The sequence below is a fragment of the Dama dama genome, chromosome 9, assembly GCF_033118175.1.
Source record: "Dama dama isolate Ldn47 chromosome 9, ASM3311817v1, whole genome shotgun sequence".
Classification (NCBI taxonomy): domain Eukaryota; kingdom Metazoa; phylum Chordata; class Mammalia; order Artiodactyla; family Cervidae; genus Dama; species Dama dama.
In genome coordinates this window covers 10,857,230-10,869,804 of record NC_083689.1, presented here as the reverse complement: position 1 = coordinate 10,869,804, position 12,575 = coordinate 10,857,230, and the positions used below count along the sequence as shown (strand labels likewise).

At 48.1% G+C, this 12,575-nt stretch overlaps 1 protein-coding gene and 1 pseudogene across 1 annotated transcript in view; one reads left to right on the top strand and one right to left on the bottom strand.

Moving 5' to 3' along the window:
- TMEM38A (transmembrane protein 38A) overlaps positions 1-9,405 on the top strand; it is a 34,173-nt gene extending 24,768 nt beyond the window's left edge. Inside the window, exons 2-6 of the mRNA XM_061149942.1 lie at positions 258-414; positions 636-820; positions 3,529-3,616; positions 6,918-7,035; positions 7,813-9,405. Of these exons, the coding sequence (XP_061005925.1) occupies positions 258-414; positions 636-820; positions 3,529-3,616; positions 6,918-7,035; positions 7,813-8,040 (776 nt within the window). The 3' untranslated portion in view covers positions 8,041-9,405. The remainder of the gene's footprint in view (positions 1-257; positions 415-635; positions 821-3,528; positions 3,617-6,917; positions 7,036-7,812) is intronic.
- LOC133061518 (eukaryotic translation initiation factor 2 subunit 1-like) lies at positions 4,090-6,430 on the bottom strand (annotated as a pseudogene).
- Positions 9,406-12,575: the final 3,170 nt, after the last annotated feature.

Genomic DNA, 12,575 nt, shown 5'->3' with positions numbered 1-12,575 from the left:
TGATTTGTTTTAATTATCATCCTCTCTGAGCTCAGAGGAAAGAGCCCCAACCTGGTTCTGCCTTCTCTCTGTGTGATCTTGGACATGTGTACAGTCTCTCTGAGCCTTGGTTCTTCCTCTGTAAATGGATGAACTGCAGGGCTTTGGGCGGACAATATGGGAAGGCGGCTGAATTAGGGTGGGCTGGTCAGAGGGCATGATGGTGAAGCATGCCCTCAGCACCTTGGTGATGGTGGGGACACCCCCGTGCCCCTCAGGAGCAGTTGAGCTGTCCCAGCAACACCCCATGGCGTCCTGGCTGTGTGCCATGCTGCATTGCTTTGGGAGTTACATCCTGGCTGATCTGCTCCTTGGGGAGCCCGTGATCGACTACTTCAGCAACAACTCCAGCATCCTGCTGGCCTCAGCAGTCTGGTGAGCGTCACGGGTCTGGCGGGATGTGGGGGAGCAGAGCCGGTGGGCAGGGCGATCCCACCACCTGGGAGGTGGAAGGAACTAGGACCCGCCAGCCAAACCTCCACACTTAGCCCTGACACCACCCTCTCCACCCAGCTGTCCTGAGTCTGGACACAAGCTCGTCTCCGAGGGCCCCCAGGGTCTGTCTCCCCCTGATGCTTGGCATTCTCTCCCTAAAGGTACTTGATTTTCTTCTGCCCGCTGGACCTCTTTTACAAGTGTGTATGCTTCCTGCCAGTGAAGCTCGTCTTTGTGGCCATGAAGGAGGTGGTGAGAGTTCGCAAGATCGCCGTGGGCATCCATCACGCCCATCACCACTACCACCATGGGTGGTTCATCATGATCGCCACTGGGTGGGTCAAAGGTAAGCAGGACAGTGATCAGGACAAAGGGAGGTCACCCCACTTGAGAGTCGCTTCTCAGTGGCCGTCATCAGCCATCTGAGCCAATCCCATATGGAAGCGAGGATTCCATATGCCTTGGGGCCAAAAAACCAGAACTTAAACAATAGAAGCAATATTGTGACAAGTTCAGAAGAGATTAAAAAAAAAAAAAGTAAATAGGACAATGAAGCAAGGATAGCTAATGCCTCTGGAGAAAGATTTCTCAACTGGGGCCCAACTCACATGTGGGGCTGGACCTTTCTCTGTGTGGAGGCTGTCCTGTGCGTTGTAGGGGGTTGAGCACATCCCTGGCCTCCACCCACGAAGATGCCTGTAGCACCTGCCACCAGAGCAACAACCAGAAATGTCTCCAGGCGTTGTCAAGGGCCTCACAGAGAGGAAATCATACCCCTGTTAAGCTTGGTGGACTATGGCCCTTTTGTCAGCCCAGTAAAGCCTACAGACCTTTTTATGTTTTCTTAAGTGCATGACATAAAATATATAGGAGAATAAAGGAAACCTATTATTTTAAAGTAGTTATAAAGTGTTCAAAAATAGGCTTTAGTAGTTTTATGTCTATTTGTTATTGTTGTTCATTGTTTAGTCACTCAGTCGTGTCTGACCTTTTCTGATCCCATGGACAATAACCCACCAGGCTCCTCTGTCCATGGGATTCCCCAGGCAAGAATACTGGAGTGGTTTGCCATTTCATTCTCCAGGGGACCTTCCCAATCTAGGAATCAAACTTGTGTGTCCTGCATTGGCTGGTGGATTCTTTCCCACTGAGCCACATGGGAAGCCTTTTATGCATATTTACTAGTGATTAAATAGCAGACCTTCCACTGACTTCTAATAAGTCTCATGCTCTTGAAGCAGTGTTGAGCACAAATGGTATTTGAAACCATCTACAACAATGAGAATGTGAAAAGAAAAAAAATCCATGAGTTCTGTTGATGACAGTCATAGACTTGCAAATCCTGCCAAGGTAATTGCCTCCCTTCATGATAAATGGAAAGGCTGTGTTTCAGTGAAGGATGTGAAAATGAAAATGTAATTCTGTTTCCTCTCTGGGTTCATAGACTCTAGGTTAAGATCCCCAATCCAGGGTAAGTTTTGAGTTGAGCTCCTTGTGCATCTTACTTGACTCTTCCTTAGCAGAAAGTTAGCATCATCCCTTTCTAATGAGGAAGGAAATGAAATTACTTGCCCAAGGTCATGTGGTTACAGGGGCACAGATGGGGTTTGACACCAGGTCCTCTGAATTCAACATTCACATTCATAACTATTTTGAAGCCCTCCTTTTCCCCCTCCTCTATCTATGCTAACAGGCAGACCAAGATAAACATTAAGACTAAAAAAAAAAAGTTACTAAAATTACATAGGGACAGTTTATAATGGTGGATCAATCCACTAAGACGATATAACCATTTTAAACATCAGTTCAGCTCAGTTCAGTCACTCAGTCATGTCTGACTCTTTGCGACCCCATGAATCGCAGCACGCCAGGCCTCCCTGTCCATCACCAGCTCCTGGAGTTTACTCAAACTCATGCCCATCGAGTTGGTGATGCCATCCAGCCATCTCATCCTCTGTCGTCCCCTTCTCCTCCTGCCCCCAATCCCTCCCAGCATCAGGGTCTTTTCCAGTGAGTCGACTCTTCGCATGAGGTGGCCAAAGTGTTGAAGTTTCAGTTTCAGCATCAGTCCCATGTGCGCCTAAAAACGGAGCACCAAAATACATAAAGCAAAAACTGAGGGAAGTTAAAGGAGAAATAGACAGTTCAACAGTAACAGTTGCAGAGGTGGGCCAGGGAGTGACAAGAAGGCAGGGAAAGAAGGCTTGAGCAGGTGCTAAATACCACTAAGCTCTGTATTCCTGTTTCCTGCCCACCAAAGTGGGTACTCCCAAATGCCCAGGAGTACCCTCCAGCGAGCCAGGGTCCTAAGGCACATCTGATGCTGAGGGCTGGATCACGCTCTGGTGGGGGCTGTCCTGTGTGTTACAGGATGTTGAGCAGCATCCCTGGCTTCAACTGACAAGTTGCCAGTAGCAGCTCCCTCCCCGGTGGCGAAATAAAAAATGTCTACAAATATTGCCAAATGCCTCTCTGGGGCAAAGACTCCCCAGAAGCAAACTCAGTGGGCACAACCACGCCTTCAATGAGTGTCTAAGCCTCTTTAGCCAATGCATTTGAAGTAAATGGGAAGATTCTTCTGGAAATTCAACCAAAAATCTTGATATGGGTCTCCTTATTGTCTCTCTAGGAAGCCTGTACTAAAGAGAAAATTCCCCAGGGGTACAACATGCCTTCCAGAGGGCAAGTGGCTCAAGAAAGGTTGAAAGCTCAGAACCCAAGGGGAGAGAGAGGCTGGGGTTGGGAAGCCCTCTGGAAGCCTCTTGTACAGTTCAAGATCCTGGATTGAAAACATGAGGGCAGACAATCCAGATTTGATCAAGACATATCTTGCAGGTGGGATGTGACCCCCATTACTTCATGCTGGTTTTGCTCTGAATATGCCTTGTGATCCTTGGGAAGACTGTCCCTTCTTGGCCTCAGTTTCCCCACCTGCAACACCTTAGGCTCAACATTCCTCTGGAGAAGACTCCAGCAACTTCTTGTTGGGAATTCAGCCAAGAAGAATGGGAAGCTGGGGGTGGCCGGCTTGTTCAGAAGTACCCTGTCCCACAGGCTCTGGTGTCACTCTCATGTCCAACCTTGAGCAGCTGCTCCGAGGGGTCTGGAAGCCAGAAACCAACGAGATTCTGCACATGTCCTTGTGAGTATCCCATCCTCCCCACCCCCTGGGCCTGACCCTGGGTTGGATACTCTGGTAACTGAGAAGCCTTGGTCCCCTGATTCTCCTTCCAGAAGCTTCCAGAGGCCAAGGCTGGGGGACCTCAGAGGCGGAGCCTTGACACTACTGAGGGGTTAGGCAGGGCTTCAGGGGGATAAGACACTCCTTCAACACCTATGAAATGTGTTTTGAAGATTGAGTAGGAGTTTTCTGGCAAAGGAGACTCTGGACGGAGGCCAGTGCATCTGCCAACTATCAAGTCAGAAAAGATTCTGCCTGGTTCTTCAGGGCCAGGGTACAGATTTTGGGTGGGAAGTGAGGGTGTGGTGGGGAGTGTGGCTGGGGTTAGGTGGAAAAAAAGGGTAAGACCAGATGGTCATATACAGGACTCAAGCCAGGACCCCATGAGGCATTTAGTCTAATACTTTTTTTTTTTTAATATCCCAGAAATTTATTTAATGTTTGCTTGATACTTTTTATATAGAAAGGTTGGAACTATTTGCTTTGGGTGCCTCTGGTAAATTTCATGGAGGCACTAAACTACAAAGGGGTGCCAATCTGGAGATATCAGAAATGGAAATCATAAGCCCAATTTATGTCTCTTCTTGAAGATATGTCTCTAGTGAAATCAGGCCACTCCCTTAAAAAAATGCTCAAGGTGTTGGAGCTACTGTGTGTAAACAGCTAACATTTAGGAGGACATTTCATGTTTTGGTCTGTTGGAACATTTAAATACTTAGAAATAAAAAATTTTCAGCTTTGAAGTTTTCGATACTGGAAAACTTTTAAGTCTAGGGTTTATAGCCAGGAAGGCTGCTTTGTGTTCCTTAAACTGGACTCTGTTTCCCACAAAGTTAATCTTCAGCTTTGGCTTCCATTTCTTCCGCATCATCATCTCCATCCACTTCTGCATTTTCTCTCGCAAGCCTCTCCAGCTGCCTTGGAAGTTCAGTCTCATCTGTATCTGTGACCACTTTGGGCTCCATTTGAACATTGAAGACTCCCCTCTTTTCCTCAATTTTTTCTTTTGTAACAGCCATAGCTTGATTGAGGACAGAGAGGCCTTCTGTTCTCTCCAGGGTGGTTGTAGTCATTACATACCGAGGAGGAGCTATCAGATTAATCCTGATGGGCATGGTTTCTGTAGAACAATTCAAACCCGCTCTCAGAGCTTCTTTTACGGCATCGATGCCTTCATAACCTTAACAAGCCACTTCAATATCTGCTCGAATTTTGACAGCCTGTGGGGTCAAACACCTATTAATATTGTTAATGAGTACTTCCCGTTCATCTTCATTCAAATCTAAGCTATCCAAAATAGATGGATCTGACACTGCAAGCTTAAGTGCATCATAGGCACCATATCCGGGTCTCTTGTACTTGTCATCAAAGACCCAGGCAGTCCTCTGAAACAGGCTTTCCAGTTGCTCATCCTTGGTGTATTCTAAGACTTCAGCAACATGACGAAGAATGCTGTAAACAGTTTTGGATTTGGTAAATTTATCTTCACATTTGATTGCTTCCTCTGGTGAAACTCTTCTTTTTGACAAATCAATATATCCTTTTTCTTTGTCCACTCTAATAACAACCACACATTCATTCCTGCCAATTCGGATGAGTTTGTCTATAGAACGGATACGCCTTCTCGACAACTCACTCAGAAGAATCATGCCTTCGATATTGTATTCCAGCAAGCTGACATAAGCGCCCATTTCAGCAATGGACCTTACATTCACCATCACTACATCTTCCACCTCAGGAAATTTGTGTTGATAAAATCTAGAGGTATGTGTGTGAAGCCCACACCAGGGTCCCACGCCACGCTCTTCAGTCGGAGAGATCAGACTCAATCAGCCCTCAGCAGCCACCGACTCTCCTCAGCGTCAGTCTAATACATTTTTAAAACACCTGAAAGGATCAGGCTAGTTGAATTTTCTTCCATAAAGCTATTGCCATTAAAATATGACAACATTAAAAGACTCACCTATATGCCAATGATGCTTTTGAACTGTGGTGCTGGAGAACACTCTTGAGAATCCCTTGGACTTCAGGGAGATCAAACCAGTCCTAAATCAGAAAGGAAATCAACACTGAATATTCACTGGAAGGACTGGTGTTGAAGCTGAAGCTCCAATACTTTGGCCACCTGATGTGAAGAGCTGACTCGTTGGAAAGACCCTGATGCTGGGAAAGATTGAAGGCAGGAGGAGAAGGGGATGACAGAGGACGAGATGGTTGGATGGCATCACTGACTCAATGGACATGAGTTTGAGCAAACTCCGGGACATAGTGAAGCGCAGAGGAGCCTGGCATGCTGCAGCAGTCCATGGGATTGTGAAGGGTCAGACACAATTTAGCAACTGAACATCAACAACATGTGCCAGTGAAAACAACCTCCCATGTCATATGTTGCAAAACATGGCATTGTCTCATTTTATCCTCATGAGAGGTGTGTTCACACACTTAGCTCATGGGCAAGTCAGAATACTGGAAGCCTATTCTTCAAAGAAGAAAAGGAAAATCAATAATAATTGTGTGTCATAATCCCACATTCCAGGGGAGTGCATTGTTCAGGAGTCCCCAAGACCACTCTCGGGTGCAATGATTTGCTAGGAAGAGGCATAGAACTTGGCCAAGCTGTTATACTTAGGGTTATAGTTTATTAGAGTAAAAGGGAACAGATTAAAACTGGCAAAGGCACAAGGCACAAGGGATAGCATCCAGGGAGAGAAAAGCTTCCAATCGTCCCCTCTCCAAGGAGCTGTGTGAACAGCACCTATTGCTCCCAGGATCCATGTGTGACTGTATGTATTTAAGATTGGCACCCAGTAGTGTTCCCCCAAGCCCTGGTGTTCAGGGGTTTTCCTGGAGCTTGGTCACATGGACCTAACTGACATCTTGGATGGCCAACCTCAGTCTCCAGTCCCTCCAGAGGTTCAGCTGATACCATGCGGCCCTAGACCCCACCCGAAATCACATCGTTATCATCTGGTATGACCTAGAGTCCCTAGGTGAACAAAGACATTCCTATCAGGCAGAACTTCATGGGTACCTCTCAAGAGCAGGCCAGAGGAGAGAGCTTTCTTTGCACCAAGTTAACTCTTTACTGCACAGGAAGGTACCGTCTCGTCCATGTCACATGAGCATCTTCCCACTGTGCACCCCGGAGAAGCTGGGGTGGGAGCTGGGCACAGCAGGGGTGGGTGGAGAAGGGGCTCTGGGCCAGAGGAACAAAGCCCTGAGCAATCTAGACCCTCCGGATAACCAGAGCCACCCCATCCAGCCCCACCAAGGCCAGCCTGTATGGAGCCATCCTCTTCACCCTCCAGCAGACCCGCTGGCTCCCAGTGTCCAAAGCCAGCCTCATCTTCATCTTCACCATGTTCATGGTATCGTGTAAGGTAAGTCCTCCCATCCTGGCTAATGCTGACCCATGCTTCCTGGGCTGAGGATGGGAAACTTGGGCTGATAGCCTTGGGGTGTCTGGGGAAAGGACAGCCCTAAAGTCGAGGTGGTTGGGGGTGGGGAGGAGCTTGTCAGTAGCTTCATGCCTGAGAGGAGGGTGTGAGAAGATCAGTGTCCAGCAGGAGGGGGTGAGAGTGAGCAGAATAAGGTCTTCCAAGCAGAGGACCCCATAAGGCCAAGATGGAAGCAGGAGAGTATGGAGTCTGTTTGGAGTATGGGGGCTCTGTGCCTTGGACATGGAGAGCGGGCTGGATTAGGAATGGTGCTGGTCTAACCCTCAGGCCTTGAGTTGGAGTCACTTCCTACTCAGGAAAGGTCTTTTGGGGCCACACACCATTCCCTGCCCCGTGGAGCTGGGGAACTTCATTGCTGGCTCCCTAGGAGGGGACCACACTGAATAGAGGAAGGGAGTGAGTGACCCCAGACCAAGCATAGCTCCTCTCTGAGCCCAGGTGTGCGCCTTTTCCTGGGGAAAAGGCGACCAACTGTTCCGGTTTGGCTGGGATTTTAAGCACCAAAATCTTTGCATCCTGCAAAAGGCAGGATAATCGATCACCTTCCTAGGGGTGCATGCCACCAGAAATCTGAGTCTAGGCTCCCTCTGCGCTTGACTTTCTGATCTCCTCTCTCTATCCCCCCATCCCAATCTGCTTCTGCCTCCTCCTCCTGCTGGCTCTCTCGCTGTCTCCTGTCCCTCTGTCATCCCACCTCAGGTGTTCCTGACGGCCACCCACTCCCACAGTTCCCCCTTTGATGTCCTGGAAGCCTACGTCTGCCCCGTGCTGTTTGGGTCGGCCTCAGGGGGCGACCATCACCATAACAACCACGGTGGATCCCAGGGTGGCAGCGGGCCTGGCTCCCCACACTCACCCCTGCCCACCAAGTCCAAGGAGGAGCTGAGTGAGGGCTCCAGGAAGAAGAAGACCAAGAAGGCGGATTAGGGGGCAACCCAGGGGGTCTTCAGGGCACCAGGGAGAAGATCCAGACCCAGGACCTGGGCTCAGTTCTCCCCTCTTCAGGCCTTTGCTTCCCTGTCTGCAAACTGGGGCCATCAGCCCACCCTCCGGGCCTGGTGTGGGGGGTTAAATGAGTTATGGGGGGTGAAGGGCATTTATAAGAATGGGAGTCCCTTTCTTCTTCTGCCAGGTCCCCATAGAGTTACAGCTTTGGGGGAGCAGTCCACAGAATCCCAGCAATAGCTCCGACCGGTAACCCTGGCAGTTATGTTCTTGGTCCTGTTATTCCCTCCCTAAAATGACACCTTGACTCTGAAAGAATTTCAAGCCATGTTGAGGCTCATCCATTTGATGGATGTTTACTGTCTGCTGTAAGGTAGCTGCTGTGATTTCCACGTCTCTTCCTGTCAACTTCTCCTGGGCATCCCTGGGCAAGCTGCCACCTGCTCTGAGCCCTGCGTGCCCATCAGTATAGCGGCCCCTCACCCCATTCTGTATACAAGGGCAGATGTGAGGCTGGACCTGACAAACCAGCTTTGTAAGCTCAGAAGCACAATGCAGTCAGGAGGTGAGGCCTTGATGGAGGTTCATCGTGCTTAAAAAACAGTTTTGCGTTTTAGATCTTTTGCGTTTGTGGCTTGGAGAACCCCACAAGTTACCTGGAACAAAGGAGGCCTTCAGTAGCTGTGTCTAGGCCAGACTTGAGAGCGTGGAAGGGTAGGGGAGGCTTGTTCTGATCCTTGGCTTCAGGTTGCCCCCTAAACCAAAGAAATGCAGCTGGCCAGGCGGGGGTTCCAAGATCTGGCTCTAGTCCAGGGGCTTCAAGCACTCACTGTTGGACTCCAGAAGCTCCATGAGACCTCCCTCAGTGCTGGCATCCTCGTTGCCGCTCGCTCAGTCATTCAACAAAGACTTGCCTACTATGTGCCAAACCGCGTGCTGCTACTGAACAGGCTGGGAACTTGATTCAGGGACAGCAAGGCGGGTGGGAGCTGAGCGCCCCTCCTGGCCACCTCCACCTCAGCCTAGGTCACCAGGGTATTCGAGAGGGGTAGGTGGGTGGGGCATGGCCAGTCTCAGGTGGGATTTGGGCCCAGAATTGGCCGGCTTGGGACTGTTCTTTGCATGTGGGTGCTCAGGGCATGCTCAGGGCATCAGCCTGTGGCTGTGTCACATAGGCCTTGGGTTGTTGGGGTCCCAGGTTTTGCCCAATTACTGGGAAAGTGCCTTGATCTGGTGATGCCCGGGAGCTTGGTGGGTCCTGAGGCTGCAGGGCCCCCAAATTCCTCCTCTTGCATGTCTGTCGAGGCTCAGCGTGAAGGATCAGCAAATAAATTTGTTGTGAAAGAATCCTGATGGCTTGTTTGATTCATTCTTGCTCTTTGGGCCTCAGGGCACAATGGGAGTCTGTAAACTTAGAGACACATGGAATTTCTAGGAGAATGAAGCTCATGCTAGTCCTTAGTCACCAGGGGGAGATGGAGGCAGTGGGTGAAGTCTGTGGGGTTTTGGATGAGGTAGACTTGGGTTTAATCCTCACTGTTCCATTTGTAGGTCATCAGGCTTCCCCTTCTCTAAGCCTGTTTGCTGCTTGGGAAAAAGAGGATGATGACTATCACTACCCTTCAAAATAGGTTGGATGATTAATGGGATTAATGGTTGGGATTTGCAGCTAAGACTCTGTGCAAAACCCAGTTAATGAAAGTCAAGCCACAGACTAGGAAAAAATCTTTGAAAATCACACACCTGATAACAGGAGTGGATCCTGCATATATGAAGAATTCTTAAGCCTCACTAACAAGGAAACCACTCAATTTTAAAAGGAGCAAAGGATTTGGGTGGACATTTTGCCATATAGAATACACAGGATGGCATAGAGATAAACACCTGAAAGATGCTCAATATCCTTGGCCATCAGGTAAATGGGTGGAAAGATCCCACTTCACACCCCCTAGAGGACTAAAATTAGGGAGACGGACCACAGTAAGTGTTAGCAAGAATATGGAGAAACTGGAACTCTCATACATGGCAGGTGGGAATATAACATGGTGCAACCACTTTGGAAAACACTTTGGCAGTTTCTTAAAAAGTAAAGTTAAGAAAGTTTGGCAGTTTCTTTAAAAATTACTTTTTAACCCAGACATTCCACTCCTAGGTATTTGTCCAACAGAAATTAAAATATGTGTCCACACAAAGACATGGACATGAATATTCATAGCAGCTTTTAAATAATAACCTCAAACTGGAAACAACGAACAAAGTTCCATCAAAAGGTGAATGGGGACTTCCCTGGTGGTGCAGCAGTTAAGACTCCATGCTTCTGATGCAGGGGGCTTGGGTGTGCTCCCTGATAGGGGGACTAAGATCTCACATGCCACACAGTGTGGCCAAAAAGAAAAAGAAACAAACTGAATGAATAGTGTCCAGTAATAAAAAGGAACAAACAATAACGCGAATGAGCCTCAAATGCATTGTGATGGGGGAAAAAGCTGTACCAGAAAGTATGCATATGGGATGATTCCCTTCATAAAAAATTATAGAAAAGGCAAATTCATCTATAATAACTTCTAGTCAATGGGTGCTTGGGGAGAGAGAGAGAGAGATGGGGGTGGGGGTGGGAGGGATGGCAATGAACTAGAAGAAAATTCCAGGTGATGGAGGTCTTAACTTTCCTGATTATGGTGATGGTTTCATGGAGCTATATACCAGTCAGGTGTGTGTGCATGCTAAGTTGCTTCAGTTGTGTCTGACTCTTTGTGACCCCATGGACTGTAGCCTGCCAGGCTCCTCTGTCCATGGGATTCTCTAGGCAAGAATACTGGAGTGGGTGACCAAGCCCTTCTCCAGGGGATTTTCCCAACCCAGGGAATGAATCCCTGGGTCTCTTGAGTCTCCTGCATGGGCAGTCGGATTCTTTACCACTGAGCCACCTGGGAAGCCCTAGTGTGCAGTTAGCTATACATCAATTGCATTTCAATAAAGCTGGAAAACAAACTTGAATAAGGAAAAAAACTTGATAAAAAATGGGCAAAAGATTTGAGCAGTTCACCAAAGAGAATAGATGTGTGACATTAGTGTCCTTAGAAAAGAGGACGTTAGAACTCAGACATGCTCAGAGAAAAGGCCATGTGAGGCCATAGGAGAAGATGGCCATCTACAGGAAATGGAGAGGGGTCTCAGAAGAAACCAAATGTGCTGCTGACACCTTGATGTCTAGCTGCCAGAACTGTCAGAAAATAAATTTATGTTAAGTCACCCTATCTATAGGACTGATGCTAAAGCTCCAATACTTTGGTCACCTGATGCTAAGAGCCAACTCACTGGAAAAGACCCTGAAGCTGGGAAAGATTGAAGGCAGGAAGAGAAGGGGACAATAGAGGATGAGATGGTTGGATGGCATCACTAACTCGATGGACATGAGTTTGAGCAAGTTCTGGGAGTTGGTGATGGACAGGGAAGCCTGGAGTGCTGCCGTCCATGGGGTCGCAAAGAGTCGGACATGACTGAGCGACTGAGCAACTGAACAGTTCAGTGTTCAGAACTGTGAATAGTGTTCTGTTAAGTCAGCCCTAGAAAATGAATACAACACTGTTTAGAGTGAGAAAAATAAAAATAACTCAATATGCCATATGCTGGTAAGGATTTGGAGCCACTGGAATGCTCATGCATTGCTAGTGGAAGACAGTTAGAAGACAGTAGTTTCATATAAAAGTTAACATCCCTGACCATATAACACAGCAATCCCATTTCCAAGTAAAGCAAAAACTCAAGTTCACACAAGAAATATTTATAGTGGCTGGTTTTGGTAATCACCAAAACCTGGAAATATCCCAAATGCCCTTCAGCTGGTGAGTGGGTGAACAGCATACGATGACTCGATCGTACAATGGAAAACTACTCAGCCAAGAAAAGGAACGGATTTTTGACACATGCAGCAATGTGGATGAATCACATATGCATTTGTTCACTGAAAGAAGTCAGACTCAGGCTACATCCTGTGTGCTCACTTTGTAGGATGTTCTGTTGTTATTGTTCAGTCACTAAGTTGTGTCCGATTCTCTGTGACTCCACAGACTGTAGCCTGTCAGGCTCTCCTGTGCTTGGGATTTCCCAAGCAAGAATACTGGAGTGGGTAGCCATTTCCTTCTCCAGGGGGTCTTCCCGACCCAGGGATCGAGCCTACGACTCTTGTGTCTCCTGAATCGGCAGGCAGATTCTTTACCACTTAGTCCCCTGGGAAGCCCCCTGGGATGCTATAGGAAAGGCAAAAACATAGAGACAGAAAACAGATCGGTGCGTACCAGGGTCTAGGAGTGGGAGGAGAGATTGTCATCGAAGGGACCAGGGGAGTTTCAGGGGGAGAGGGGGGCAGAACTGTTCTGATTTTTGATCATGGTCAAAACTCACAGGACCTATGCTGAGAATTCTACTTAATCAAAAAGAAAAGGAAAGCCAGAATAGGCTCTGAAGCTTCTCAGACCTGTTCTTATCCTGTCTTTTCACCTTCAAGGATGTGTGGC